This window comes from Mya arenaria, chromosome 17 (assembly GCF_026914265.1).
Source record: "Mya arenaria isolate MELC-2E11 chromosome 17, ASM2691426v1".
Classification (NCBI taxonomy): domain Eukaryota; kingdom Metazoa; phylum Mollusca; class Bivalvia; order Myida; family Myidae; genus Mya; species Mya arenaria.
This window is the reverse complement of record NC_069138.1, coordinates 54017950-54033955: the sequence shown is the minus strand read 5'-3', so window position 1 is coordinate 54033955 and position 16006 is coordinate 54017950. Positions and strand designations below refer to the sequence as shown.

The window sequence follows — 16006 nt, the reverse complement described above, 5'->3', positions numbered from 1 at the left end:
AGTAGCAATAGCACCAGTAGTAGTAGTAGTAGTAGTATTAAAATTCGTAGTAGTAGTAGCAGAAGTAGAATCAGCAGTAGCAATAGAAGTCTGAACATCATTGAACTGCACTTTTACTTACGCTTGGACTCTCAATTGAAACCTTTCTTCTACCAAATCTTTATTTTGATAAGTACTTGACAATATTGTTCTTGTTGGTCCCTGGCTTGATGGATACACATAACAAACGTATCAATTTTAATGCATTATCATGCATAACTCGTTTGACTTTAATGATCAAATAAAAAGCATGTGATTTGTGCATAGAGAAAAAACTACAAGCCTTTTTACATGGGTTTTTCAATCAATAGCTACGTGCCCACAAATTCCCATTGTTTTGTATTTATGGTATGCTCATGAAAGGCAGGTAACTTGAACATTATAATGCCTTCAACAAAATAAGGTTTTTTTTGGTGCAAATATCAAATTTAATGCTATATTGTATTGTCCCTCCTTTAAACTTGAACTAATTGGATGTTGCTATATAGGCATTGGGCAATGTACTGCATGTTTACAGCGCCTGCAATGTGCCTGGATAATGGTTGTACAAACGCATTAATTTCCATCATGTTTGGTAATTTTATCGATTAGACATTGCATGAGTTGTGTTTTCATTCTGTCCATTCCATCCGGAGCCGGACGCCGGATTGAACATGACTGTCCCTTACCTAGTGTCTGCGTGTGCACTTTAACAAAAGTAATAAGAAAAGTAGCGTTAAATAAAACGATCGATATCATTCATCGAAAAGTAAGTATAACGTGAACTAACGTAAATTTAATTATTTGTTTCCAATAATGAACATTAATATGGATCAAGCGTACAGGTCATATACATTTAACAGCCACGTGTAATTCAGAGAATTATACAATACTGAAATTTAAAATGACAAAGACTGTTTCCACCTCCTATGCTAATACATGTATGTCACTTTCCCCACGGACAAGGTGATTTGTATTACAATAAAAGATACGAAATATAAGAATCTGTATTTAAAGTCCGGTATATGATAACAAGAAACATTAGTTCAATGAGCTATTTTCCGACATGACTAACAAACATACATATTAATAACAAACATAAATAACATATCAACACATAACAAAGAGCTGTTGACCTGGAAATAAACGCAGTTTAAAAAGGGTAACGTATTGAAAAAAATATTAGCAAAGACCGTTTCTAATAAATCTCATGCAAACAATTGCAAAAAGTAACTTAAAGATGGATTAGAGCACTTTATACAATGATAACATCAATTAAGTTTCCTGGCTGTATGGCACCGTTCCGCTAGATGACTTACCACTGTAAAATGGTTAAATATTACTAGAGTATTAATTAAGGATAATTATAGCATATATTTTAAACAGCAAATATTGTAAGAAGCATTATGTACATGGGAAATACAGCATGGTATAGTAGTAAAGTTGGTAAAAAAATGTTATAAATTGTATTTTTGTTTTTTACTCTAGTTTGCAAGAAAACTCTTTAGGGATTAATATTGTCACATTGAGATAGAGTTCCTCCCATATTTAGTTGCTCTTACTGATAGCACATTTACACGATTTTGTAAATGTTTCCGATAAATGTTAACACTTATTAGAACCTAAAGAAATTTGTTCCAACCTTTGAACGACGAGCTCATTTGTCTAATTGATCCATTCATTACTCCTGTGAAGAAGACTCAGATAGGCAATGTTTGGAAAAAAGCATTCCTATTGCGCGAAATGAAGCAAACTATGACAATATGGAAAAACAAATGTTTAAACACAATAAACAAGGCAATGATTACCAATCATTAATAAAAAAAATCGGGCATATAATTTAGTTTATAACTGTCCCCTTTAGCTATTCGTTTGTAAATACAGCTAATTGATACAAATCACTCTATAAAATAGACCGATTCATGGGTATAACCCGCAGTCGTTTCATGGGATTGGATCTCTGCTTTGGTGTCATATTATCGGTGAAAATTAGTGAAATTTAACCTAAAAGTTTATTTTCTTTAGATTTATCAAAGCGGTCACTCCTATCAACGACCTAGCATAAAATAAGCAAAAGGCCTATATATAGCCGAAAGTTAAACAACTCCGATATTGGCGAAAATTGATGGGTACGAAACACATGCCAAGAGAAATATCTAAACGAACAGATGCAACAAAAACCTGCAGCCTACATGCAGATAACGAACAAATTGTACAGTGACATTCCGAATTCTCACCTGAGCATGCGTCCAGTTGAAGAGATTGGTTAAAGTTTCCGAAACTGTTAAAACAATCAATATGTTGGTCCGGTCCACGAGTAAATATAACATTAATTTCAACGTTTAAAGGAATGAACTTCTCTTCACGAGTTCATTCCCTTCAAACTGTACATAGTGTTTACTCGTGTCTCGAATCAATGAATTGAGATGTGTTTTGATTTTTTTCGGAAACCTTTACAAAGTTTGTTTTGGGGCACTACAAATATTTGTTGGAATTTCGGGGCTCTTTTCAACAGAAACCTACTGTTCTAACGGACTGTGACATTCAACGAATTGCACAGTGTGTTAAAAATCTTTACAAGCAGAAATTACCATGCTCATCGATGCCAAAATTTCAGAGGCGATGAATCCCCTAGTCCAACAAGTTAACATCCTGAACGTAGAAATCACCAATCTTAAGGAACAGGTGTCCTCCTTGTCTTCAACTCAGGAAGATCTGCAACAATACAGCAGGCGTCACAACGTCCGGGTATGTAACGTTCCCGAGGAGTAGGGTGAGATCACCGACGATCTCGTTCTTAAGGTTGCCAAGGGCGCCGGGTCAGGCATGGTGCCTGAGGACATCAACCGTTCCCAACGCACTGGGCCTTAGCGTAACTCCGTCCCCGGGAAACTGAAACACAGGGACATTCTATTCTAATTCAGTTCACTACGTATAAAGCTAAAGTCAACTTTCGAAAGGGTAGGAAGCAACTAAGGACCAACAAAATAAATATTCATCTAAATGAGGATTTATAATCCCTGCTAGACGTAACCTGGCCTATCAGTGTAGGACTCTCAAAAATGACAAAAACTCTCCTATATGTGATACATGGATACTTGGACCCATGATGGGAAAGTTTTCATCAAGATAAGACAAGACCTTGTGACAAGACCAACAAGCCATCTGAGTAACCTTAGTCCTAACATGTCTTCAGCCTTGGAGCTAACCTGGAGTTTATATTGCTTCACATATAATATTTGTCATAAATATCTGAAAATGTCTTATTTTTACTGAAAAAAATCAAAATCAATATTATAAATACATGTTTTTCAATTTGTATGTATTCATAAACATTTCTCTATCTATATTCACTTGTTTAATAGAAACCTGCTTGTGTCTTTGGTGCTATTTAACAGAAACCTGCTGGTGTCTTTGGCGCTATTTAACAGAAACCTGCTGGTGTCTGTAGGTGATATTTAACAGAAACCTGCTGGTGTCTTTGGTGCTTTTTCACAGAAACCTGCTGGTGTCTTTGGCGCTATTCAACAGAAACCTGCTGGTGTCTTTGGCGCTATTCAACAGAAACCTTCTGGTGTCTTTGGCGATATTTAACAGAAATCTGCTGGTGTCTTTGGCGCTATTTAACAGAAATCTGCTTGTGTCTTTGGTGCTATTTAACAGAAAACTGTTGGTGTCTTCGGTGCTATTTAAGCGATACCTGCTGGTGCCTTTGGTGCTATTTTACAGAAACCTGCTGGTGTCTTTGGCGCTATTTTACAGAAACCTGCTGGTGCCTTTGGTGCTATTTTACAGAAACCTGCTGGTGCCTTTGGTGCTATTTTACAGAAACCTGCTGGTGCCTTTGGCGCTATTTTACAGAAACCTGCTGGTGCCTTTGGTGCTATTTTACAGAAACCTGCTGGTGCCTTTGGTGCTATTTTACAGAAACCTGCTGGTGTCTTTGGCGCTATTTAACAGAAGCTTGCTGGTGTCTTTGGCGCTATTTAACAGAAACCTGCTGGTGTTTTTGGTGCTTTTCAACAGATACCTGCTGGTTTCATTGGGTGCTATGCAACTGAAACCTGCTGGTGTCAACAGAAACCCTTAGAGTACATTTACAATTAGGAGTACAATCTAAATTTGCGTTCTTTGATTGTTTATATACTGTTGTTGTAAAAGATCTGTGGCACTCGTTTTATGAAAAGTCATTGGAGTGTTTCTCATATGTACGTTATATTTACAACTGTTCTGCACTATTTGAAATATCTCATAACTACAAAAAAGCTCTGAAGAGTCTTGATGAAACGATCCTTAGTAATTGTTTTGCTCTTGTTATTTTGATAAGCACCAAACACTGCCATTTGACAGACATCGTTGTTTAGTTAAATGACAAACTTGATGTGTTATGATGTAATTGTAATGAGAAACTTATTGGAGTGAACAAAAACTGAAGTGCGGACATGTTTTGTTTATATTGAAAGAAAAAAATCAATTCAGGAGATGTTCTGAAAATAACAACAATACCATCATTATGATTAAGACGTGTAACTGTATATCCCTTTCATCAGTGTGCAATAAATACCTCATTACAAATGTGCACAGACACAGTCTTCGAATAACTCACGTTTTCATTTTAAGTACATCAAATAAACTGTGTCTGATTTAATACCGTAGAACAACAAGAGGGCCATGAGTCCTATATTGCCCGCGTGAAAGCAATTGGAGTAGACATTATCAAGACATTTAAATATTCCAACCAACCGTTCATTAAGATAAATATTCTAATCTAAACTTAACGCTGACTTAGAATTCGTACACACTACTATTGTGATACCAAGTTCAATGAAGATTTTGTATACATTTTGGTTGATAATTGTTAATCCTGACAAAAGGCCGGGAATATATTTGAGTATGAGACATTCATACCCAATGCAGGTTAAAGGGGCTTAGGCTCCTGTTTGAATTGTGTTCAAAGTCATTCATATTAATTCCAAGGCAATTCTTTCTTGGGGGTTTTATGCAAATTTCCGAGCCAAAATAAATGTTTTTAGCTGTACAATATACCGAAACATAGCGCTATCAATCCTAACTTCAGGATAAATCCTTAATATTAAAATCCCTTTTTGGTGTAGAAACAATAAAATGCTGAGGAGGATGGACAACTTAAACATATGTTCAGGGGAGCTAATCATATGTGGCCACGTGACAAGATACATTGTTACGACATGGTTTGGTTAAAATGTCGTTTTAGATGGTAATATTTCTTGTATTTATGTTTAATAAAAAATACTTATCAATGTAATGTACTCACTTGATTGCTCGAGCTAAATTGAAAAAAAATATGCAAATTAAACGTTCATCCGGAATCGTTATCATTCCTGACAGGACACTGCGATAAAAATGTCATTTTAAACTTAAAGTTTCCTTTTGATATAGATTTTATTATTTTATATTCTTGTTTAACTTACAAGTGAGTGTATGTTCATATTGCGTATCAATGTTAAAAACATATTGATGTCTTCATTGATTTTCAATGCAAGGGCGGGGCGAACGCCAACCCTGGAATGTTGATTTGCGGTCGAAAAAGTGGCGGTATCGGTTTGTTTTGTTACGCACATGTATTACATGGTATCCGGCAACTGTGTGTACCAAGTTTTATATGAAAAAAAAAAACAGGTTTAAAAAAATGCACAACGAACACCGACAACGACACCAAGGCTTTGATATTGGTCTTAATTGGATTGATAAGATTAATTTAAGTTGAATATCATAAACCACCACAAGGCTATGGCAATACGCCGACTTATTTTCTCTTCGAGAATCAGACCAGCTAGGACAAAAATTGCGATGATTTATTTCAAACGGGTAAAGGCATACTTTTAACAATATTTTCAAATTATTATTTATTCAAAATAGCACCAACAGGACGGAGAATACATTTCTAGTAATATCAAAGTTATATAAACAGCATATGAAATGATAAACGTAAAAATATCAAAATGGGATATTATGCATACATTAAACAATAACTGCATAAAAAATATAAAACAAAATGACAAAACCTTCTGATTAAACAACCAGTAACAGTTTCAGCAGTAAGACTTAATTTGATTTAAGAGTATATTTCCGCGATTCGAAATTGTCACCTAACGGGATAATCCCAAGCTTGCTAGCGAAGGTTATATGACCTTTGACCGATTGAATCTCAAATCATAAGGGGTCGACTACTGACCATGACCAATGATAATACCAAGTTGTTGATTGGAAATGAACTTGTGACCGCAACGACGACCCGGTGGACGCCGACAAAGTTATCCTGCTATGTCTGCCATGACACAAAAATAACACAAAATTTAAAAAAAACTGCTCAGAAAAGGATTTAGATGAGCGATAAGTAGAACAATCAACTAATAAGTACCCAGCAACATCAAATACTGTCCCACAAATGTATATCTCAAAAAGCATGAACATATGAACAATGAACTAAAGTAAAACCATTATTGCACAACACAATTAAAGCGACAGTCCGCAAAAGTAACCGTATTTCAAAAGTTTTTAATAAGTTCCACATTGTTTCAGACCGACTGAACCGCAATTATTTTTTTAAAAAATCGCTTTAATAACTTAGATTTAACAAATTGAAAATTGCCGAAAGTTGCTATTTTTAGACGGCAAAAGAGAAAGTAGGTCTACGGTTTTTCCGACTACTCTTGGGGGCGATACTATTTCCCGGTCCCGGTCTCATCCGGTCCCGGTCTCTGTTTTATAGTAGCTATCGGGCGTGATCAAAAAGGTGTTAATGACCGCGGGGGGTAATAGGATTACAAAAGATTACAGTTGATTAAAACATTAGATATTTGATGATAATTATGTCACTATTTATTTCAAATTTTATATCAATAAAAGATAAAATAAATTTAGGCAAAGATAAAAACATGAAATATGCACATGCATTGAGTGTGTGTTTTTTTTCATATTAAATTCAGTTATAAGTATACTATTGATAATAGTAATACAAAAAATAACAATGCTTGACTACATGTAAATCAGATATGAGTCGGATATGCAAACATGGAATTTTTCAATTGTAATCATTTATGCTTAAAAATTTTTATGTCGGGGGGGGGGGGGGGGGGGGGGGTAAACATAAAAGGAAGAACAATAACATAACATAACATAATTTAAAAGGTGCAATTCTAAGTTACTTCATACTCTAGCCGTCCTCAATCTTTTATGCAAAAAACATGAGCATTTGTACTGCATCGCATCTTTCTCTACACCTTTAACACGAATTGCATAAATAGTGTATACCTATAACAAATTGCATAAATTAAGACATAATGTTTATATATTTTATACCATTTTGTTACATATAAAAACAAATAAGATTGTCAAAATCGTGTTATAAACATCAGCAACACAATCCGTTGCCTGGGGCCATAAGTTATGAACCGGGAATTATGAGACCGGATGAGACCGGATTTTACGAGGAGAGACCGGGAAATAGTATCGCCCTGCGCATGCGCAAGAACTTTGGAATCCCACTGTTTTTTTCTATTTATATAACCGTTAACTCTCGGGGGCCGATAGTTAAGAAGAGATATTGAAAATGACACGAAAAACTCATTTCTAGGTCGATTTGAACCAAAATTATTTTGGATTCGTCAGTCAGGAATGCTTATCAACACATAGATGAAATTTTTTTTTTTCATGGCTAATTTGCCCGATTTGCGGACTGTCGCTTTAATATCAATGAATGACATAAACATCTTAATATAATCACATGGCAGTAAGCATAAATTACTATAGGTGTTTGAAAGTGAACTGCACAACCCGTACCCAGTTTGCTTGAGCCTCTATTTGAATTTCAATATCCCTGCTAAATATTCGTTAACGCAAATACTTTTCAAAATAATTTCTTCATCCTACCATTACTCAATTTTAAATCAACGTTTCTAATTAATATTAGACCTTTCAGAATCAATCAAATGCCTTTTTTAGTTTATAGCTTTTAACAAATCAGAGCTCAGAGCAACTCAAAACTTGAACAAACCAATGCAAAACGATATCAAATCTTATAATCATGCAATTTGGCCATAAAACCCATCAATACAGTAATCCAAATAATTTAATACATGTCTACGTATATCTAACACAATAGCTATTTGACAATAGCTTCATTATTCCAGCTATCAAGATGAATTTCCACCAGATTCGGGACTTCCTTTCGATGTGAGGTGTTGTCGAGGACGAGGTATGGAAATACGCAGTGTGCTCAGTGGATCCGACACATAACCTAAAATACAAACATGACCTTACCAATTTAGCAGACGATTTTTTTTTTGCAGATTTATTGACATTTAGTATAACACTGTGTGTTGTTTTCAGCTCAGCTTTACCATTATATGTTGGTTAAAATACTTTTATAGTCTTTATAGAACGAAACCATAACATCTCATACTTGTGTATGTATGTAAGGTTTGCATATCTTCTTTACTTCCACTACGATACGCATGCGCAATGATCCAATTGCCAGTTGTCAGAAACACCGCACAATGAACTTCAAAGTAAATTATATCGGTTTAATCATTCTGTTCTGTTCTATAAAAAAGAAAATTTAATCAACCAAATTAAAGCTTCATAATATACTGACAAAGCAGATCACTTTCTTACATGAATATATTTAAACGTTTCAAGGCATGTTCATTGTACATGTATATTAATTATGCTTGTTTATTCAAAACGGAAATATTAAAGCTTATGGACCATCCCCTAATTCTTTGAATTATTTAAAAGAATGGTCTATAATTTAAATAATTATTCCATGGACGCAGCTAAATAATTGCATAGAAATTACCATGGCAATTTGAACAGCTAGTTCAAAGTTATTAACAACGTTCACACTTTATAAACTGATTTTTTTAACAGGGATGGATAATATGTGACGTCGTCAGCGAAAATAAGTCGTGTTGAGGTACTCCCGTTGACAATAAAAACGAATTTTAACAAAGTGATATAATCACAAAAACAGACTCAAAACAATGTGAAACATTAAATTTAAGAACGTTTTCGGAAACAATTCCACACGGCTATGATTGGTAGCTTATAAGGCACGAAACGTCGCAAAAATAAAACCGTCGCTTATTCCTCAATGTTCGCTCACAACGTCAAGGTGAATATCAAGGATGGAAAACCCTATTTTTAACAATCTTGTACAAACAAAGAACAGTTCGTTCTATTCTTAACTAAATCGTCAGACTAATTGTTATAACAATTAGCGTATGTCTTCCTTTTTTAATTAAGGATGAAAAATGTTTATTTAAGTAGAATAACAAAGACAGTTACAAATATGGATTTTTAATGGACTGAACAATCAGTTAATCATTTTACTTGAATATAAAAAGAAAATAACTTTTAAAATTTATCAATGGTTCAAAGCTGCACTCTCACAGATTTACCATTTTTACAACTTTTTTCTATTTTTTGTCTTGGAAACAGCATTTTTTTGCGTATATATCTGCAAACCAATGATCTAAGACTGCTGACAAAAAATCAGATCGTAGATTTTAATATTTTCGTTTAATATTTTCGTTCGAAAATTAACGGTTTAAGAAAAATGTATAAAACATCAATTTTTTTGTCAGCAGTCTTAGTAAACTTGTTTCCATGGAAATTTGCAAAAATTGGCTAGTTCCAAGACAAAAAAAAATTTGTCAAAATGTTCAATCTGCAAGAGGGCAGCTTTAAGAACTGCAAATGGGTAAGAAATTTAATTTGGAAAATAAAAAATTTAACTTGTTATTTCAAGAATGGTTTATTATGAAATTCCCAATACAGTCATATATTTAACTTGAAATATTCAAGAAATGTTTACTATGAAATTCCCAATACAGTCAAATATTTAACTTGAAGTATTCAAGAATGGTTTACTATGAAATTCCCAATACAGTCAATTACTTAACTTGAAATATTCTAGAATGGTTTACTATGAAATTCCATAAACATTCAAATATTTAACTTGAAAAATTCAAGAATGGTTTACTATGAAATTCCCAATATACAGTCAAATATTTTACTTGAAATATTCAAGAATGGTTTACTATGAAATTCCCAATACAGTCAAATATTTAACTTGAAATATTCAAGAATGGTTTAGTATAAAATTCCCAATACAATCAAATATTTAACTTAAAGTATTCAAGAATGGTTTACTATGAAATTCCCAATACAGTCAAATATTTAACTTGAAATATTCAAGAATGGTTTACTATGAAATTCCCAATACAGTCAAATATTTAACTTGGAAGTATTCAAGAATGGTTTACTATGAAATTCCCAATATACAGTCAAATATTTTACTTGAAATATTCAAGAATGGTTTACTATGAAATTCCCAATACAGTCAAATATTTAACTTGAAATATTCAAGAATGGTTTAGTATAAAATTCCCAATACAATCAAATATTTAACTTAAAGTATTCAAGAATGGTTTACTATGAAATTCCCAATATACAGTCAAATATTTTACTTGAAATATTCAAGAATGGTTTACTATGAAATTCCCAATACAGTCAAATATTTAACTTGAAATATTCAAGAATGGTTAAGTATGAAATTCCATATACAGTCAAATATTTAACTTGGAAGTATTCAAGAATGGTTTATTATGAAATTCCCAATACAGTCAAATATTTAACTTGAAATATTCAAGAATGGTTTACTATGAAATCCCCAATACAATCAAATATTTAACTTAAAGTATTCAAGAATGATTGAAGTATTCAAGAATGGTTTACTTTGAAAATCCCAATACAGTCAAATATTTAACTTGAAGTATTCAAGAATGGTTTACTATGAAATTTCCAATACAGTCAAATATTTAACTTGACGTATTCAAGAGTGGTTTATTATGAACTGCACAACACAGTCAAATATTTAATTTGCAATATTCAAGAACAGTTTATTATGAAATTCACAATACAGTCAAATATTTAACTTAAAATGTAAAATATTCAGCTTGAATTATATAAATATTTAACCTGAAATATAAATTATTTAACTTGATTTATTCATGAATGGTTGGCTTTTGGGTCTCTTCCTTAAATCTTAAATTTGGATAGGTCTCCACAGGTTATCTTTAGGCTTGTTTGCAAATTTAAATGATTTGATTGGTAAATTGTATTTTTTTTATAATTATTGACCAATCAATAAACCTTTCGGCTAACTTTAACCAAACCAAAAAAATACCAGTTTTATACAATTGGCTTTGGTTGTTAGAAAGGAGAGCTGAACTGGAGTTATAATAAAGCACACAACAGTTAGGATGAAAATTAAAAATCATTTTTCCATTGCACTTAATGCTGCACTTTCATAGACTGAGTAGACCATGTTTTTATTTTTGTCTTGGAATTGGCCAATTATTGCGTTTATGTCTGAATTCTAGTGAAATAAGACTGCTGACAAAATATCAGATTCAGATCCTAGTCTTTCATATTTACGTTCAAAAATTGATGTTTTATGGTTAAAAGCATTACTTACGCTTTAAAATAATGATTATTTTCAGCACTTTTCCAAACAACTGAGATCTGTTATATTGTGAGTTATCTTACATGACTAAATTGAAGGCATTGATGCCAAAATCAGCTGATTCTGCACAAAAAATAAAATAAAAGTCAAAACTGTCAATATGTTAGAGTGCAGCTTTTAAGCTTAAAACTAGCCCATATACAAACAAAAAACACTCTGTTATTTTGTTAAAGCATTTGTTAATTTGATGCCTAGAGACCCGACTATAACCCCATAAAATGTTGGTATCATTTGAAAAGGGAATTGCTTACTAATATCTAATATGTCAAATAAAGGAAGGGGAAAAACATTATAGAATAACTGCAATTTGTATTTTTTCATCCCTTTATTCCACTGAAATCAGATGGGAATGGCCTATTTTTTAGGGCAAAAAGTATTGATTGGTATAAGTTTTTTTCCTCTGCAGAATACAACCCTTTCAAAATAAACTAACATAATATGAGGTTGCCAGGCATCCCAAACTCAAGTTATTGTGTATTGGATAGCTTATTTAACCAAATCATCTCTTTCTTATTAAAATATTACAGTAAAGTGTTAACAGGTCTTAGAATACAACCTACATTTTCAGCCAATGAAGCTGCAGATAGGCAGTCATAAAGTAGTAGACTTAATCATTGAGAATTTCAACTTTCACGCATGTTTAAAGGTCCGCCTACTACCACTCATCAAATAAACACTCCCTGCGTCAGATTTTGAATTGACAATGTATCAGCCAATGAGGCTGTATTCTAAATCAGATAGATGACATGAAGAAATATCTTAATGATTAAGAAGGGCTCATTCCCTAAGCTCACTCCGCCCATTCTTAAACATTAAGAATTTACTTCATGTCATCGAACTATTACTTATATACTTATCTATATATGTATGCATTATGTACATAACCGTTTTACTTAAATCCAAGACGTTACCTAGTAAGTTAATTCAATTCATGTTTTCCATAGGTCCTTTGCAAAAAAAGCAACATTCTTGTTAATCACTACATTAATGATCTAACAGAAAAACAATTAAGGCATTCATTACTGCTTTTGTGTTATTTATATAGGCCTAAGTGAAATAAATGAGAAATGAGAAGAAACTAGTCAAGATAATGAGATCGTCTGAAGTTTAGTGGAAAAAATGAGCGAAATAATTACGCTGAAACTGGTTTTTCATTGTAGCATAATGGTGTTGTGATTTTTATAAAATTATAATTATAAGAAACATTGTACAAGAAAAAGTATTTTGCCACGAGTTTAATGAATGGTAAAGCCATTTAATTAATTTCTGTACAGATTTAGCCCACTTGTATAATTGTTAAGAGTTTTTCAAGTCTGCCTACACCTAAAGGCTGCACTGTGATACGGCTTGACCCCACATCCCCTGTGCAGTTTTAGAGAGGTATTTAGAAGTCAAAAGTGCAAATTTACCCTTGTTAGTGAATAAGGTATAAAGCCAGAGAATAATTTAACCTCCAAGCCCCGGTAAAATGGGGGCAGTTAAGGCTCTGTGCGCATCCTCTTGCTTCGGTTTCAATGTGTCACCCCCAACGCAGGTTCCAAGCCTCAACTTAGATGATCATCCTATATGAGGATGATCAGAGCCATATTGAACAACTGTTGAAGGATGACCTTACCATTTTTATCCAGTTGAGGAAAGGGCAGGCGTGGCCTCAAGTCATCAACACTGAAAGAGTAAATAAATATAATTATATGTAGAATAATATATACAAATTGATGGATCTTTTGGTGGGGGAGAATGGTACAGGTTTACGTCCCTCACTCAAGAGCTTACCAACTCTCGTTACTCGGGCTGATATACCCAGTGGCAAACTCTACCTCCATATCCCAAATATTTGCTTGTAACAAGTTAACAAATTTCGTCTTCTCCCATGTTTTAATGAATTTAACAAAAATAAATAACTCCAGTATGAATTAACATTTATTTTGTCTTCTCCAAAGTTTTAACGATTTTTTATTGATTTTTTTATTTCCAAATAACTCCAGTGTAATTTAACATTTATAACAGAATTTAGATTTAAACTGATATAATATACAGCCAATGAGATTGCCTATGGGCCTGCAATAAGTATTATGCTTAATTGCTAAGAATCGTAGTTTTACAACCTAAATGTAGAATATCACGAAAAATGCACAACAGAATCAAATCATACTTATGTTAAACTCACTTGCCTTTAATGATCAAAACTAAAAAACATATGATTCGTTTACAGATAAAAAAACATAATAGACTTTATAAATTGGTTTTTCAAATTTCAATGTGACAATAAATTCACTTCCATAGAGACTTTGTACTTTACACAGACAGGACTTCATAATTTGGTTCTCAGTCTGCTGAAAAACCAGCCAATGAAATTGAAAGAACATATTGCGTAAAATCATAATGTCTTACTTGTCTACAGCAGTGTTCACATTCAAGTCAAAATATTTAAGTATGTAAACCTATGTTAATTGGAAAATTGATGTGTCTGAAAATTTAATTGAAACAAAAATGAGTCTGTGAAGATATTTGATTCAGAAATACTGAAGTAACAACAGTCAATTTACTGAGTAGAAAACATGCAGTGTGCAGCAATATATTTCACTTGATGCCAGGTTGGTGCTTTATTGATAATACAGTAAAGGCATGATCTTTGCCAAACGTGATTAAACTTCAATAATAAACTATTATAAAAGCATTATATACCAAAGACAGTCATTATACCATATTAAAAACAAGAGGGCCAAGATGGTCCTATTTCGCTCACCTGAGAAAAACTGTTACTCTAGACATTTCTATAATTAAAAGGCAATAACTCTCAAGTGACTTCAGCGATTTGGCTAGTTATTAAACTTGTCAGAGGTATTATGGCCATAATCATTCAGACCATATTAAGTGATGATTGGATAATTTCTATAATAAAAGGTCCATAACTCTTAAATGACTCAAGCCAATTGGCTGGTCATCAAACTTAATCAAGATATTATTCCCATTCATATTCTGCCAAATTTGGTGATTATTGGACAAAAAAACTTCTAGAGTTATTGATCGGACAATATACTGGATGCGGCATGCCCACCTGCAGGTAAAACTATAATACACCCCATTTTATAAACACGTGTATAAAACCACAAAAGTACAAAGGGCCATTATTCTTACATTAATTAAGTTGGAGACATATCACTCAGGTGAGCTATAAAATCATCATCTCTGCATTGTGTGTGTAACTTGCATGGTTTAGATAACACTTAACTCTCATTTTATCAAGGCAGTTATTTTGTAAAACATGCTTTATCAAACACAGCATATATGTTCGCATCTTTGACTATCAACACCAACCAGTTTCTCTGTAGTTCCTGCTCATAGCGTGACTTCAAGGCGCTAACATTCCCAACAAGAGGGGGTGTGGCCCTACCACCCTCCCCCTCCCCATCCCCATCATGGTCACGAATGACTGCAGGCAGACTTGCTGAGAGAGGGACGGCAGTATAGCCAGAGGGATTGCTCAGCATCATCACAGCAGGGGAGTGTTTGCAGTCTTCTAGTATCGGTAGGATTTCTGCAAACTCTGGCCTATCCTACAATTATGAAGCAGAAAATGAAAACTTTTAAGAATTTAACCTTTTCAGCAAAATTTGGCATTTACTTAAATAAAAATTCTCAAAACATAAAGTACTTTCAGAGAGAATATTTTAAGCAATGTCTTTAAAATGCCAATCGGTTTAAAGCATTTATACAATGGCCAATGAAAAAAATATCCAGACTCTGTACATATGACATTCAATTTTAATAAACATACCCATTTTATACCCTGTGTGAACAGCTGTTTGTTGCTTAAACAACCATCAAAAAACCATATATTCAAAAGGTTTGTATATCGTCCTTGCTTTGATTGATACCCCTTGGAAAAAAAAAGTCTAGTTGTGCTGAAGTTATTTAGAATGTACACATATTTTTTTATCCACCATTGTATATAATTATAACCTTCTGCAATACAATGCTCAACAAACCAACAACCAAACCTCATAGGGACATCAAAATACTCCCCATTAAACTTTGGGGCTATATATATCTTTTATACATTGCCTTGTAATTATGATATAGACATGTACCTCTGGATTAGGGTTCCATCCCCACTGAAGAAGTGACACCAGTGGTTTGGGGAAGGTGACAGCTATCGGGGGTCTTGTCTGGTGGTACGCCATTTCTGCAGCTGCAGCAGCTGTATACAGAGGAGGGGAGTAAAAGTACATTTCTAATAATTGTTAATGAGTTTCTAATAGTGCTACACCCCAAAAACAGGAATGACATTAGTGGTTTGGGGAAAGTGACAGCTATCGGGGGTCTTGTCTGGTGGTACGCCATTTCTAGAGCTGCAGCAGCTGTATACAGAGAAGAGTAATCAAAAATTATTTCTTATAATTGTTAATGATTTTGTAA

General features: G+C 33.4%; 1 protein-coding gene across 4 annotated transcripts in view; it reads right to left on the bottom strand.

The window, feature by feature from the left end:
- Positions 1–7153: 7153 nt before the first annotated feature.
- LOC128224507 (serine/threonine-protein kinase TNNI3K-like) overlaps positions 7154–16006 on the bottom strand; it is a 47085-nt gene continuing 38232 nt past the window's right edge. For all 4 annotated transcript variants that reach the window (XM_052934370.1, XM_052934368.1, XM_052934369.1 and 1 more), the window contains 4 exons: positions 15679–15788; positions 14906–15144; positions 13203–13252; positions 7154–8296 (listed from right to left, as the gene is read on the bottom strand). In XM_052934370.1, coding sequence (XP_052790330.1) covers positions 8193–8296; positions 13203–13252; positions 14906–15144; positions 15679–15788 — 503 coding nt within the window. In that variant the 3' untranslated portion in view covers positions 7154–8192. The remainder of the gene's footprint in view (positions 8297–13202; positions 13253–14905; positions 15145–15678; positions 15789–16006) is intronic.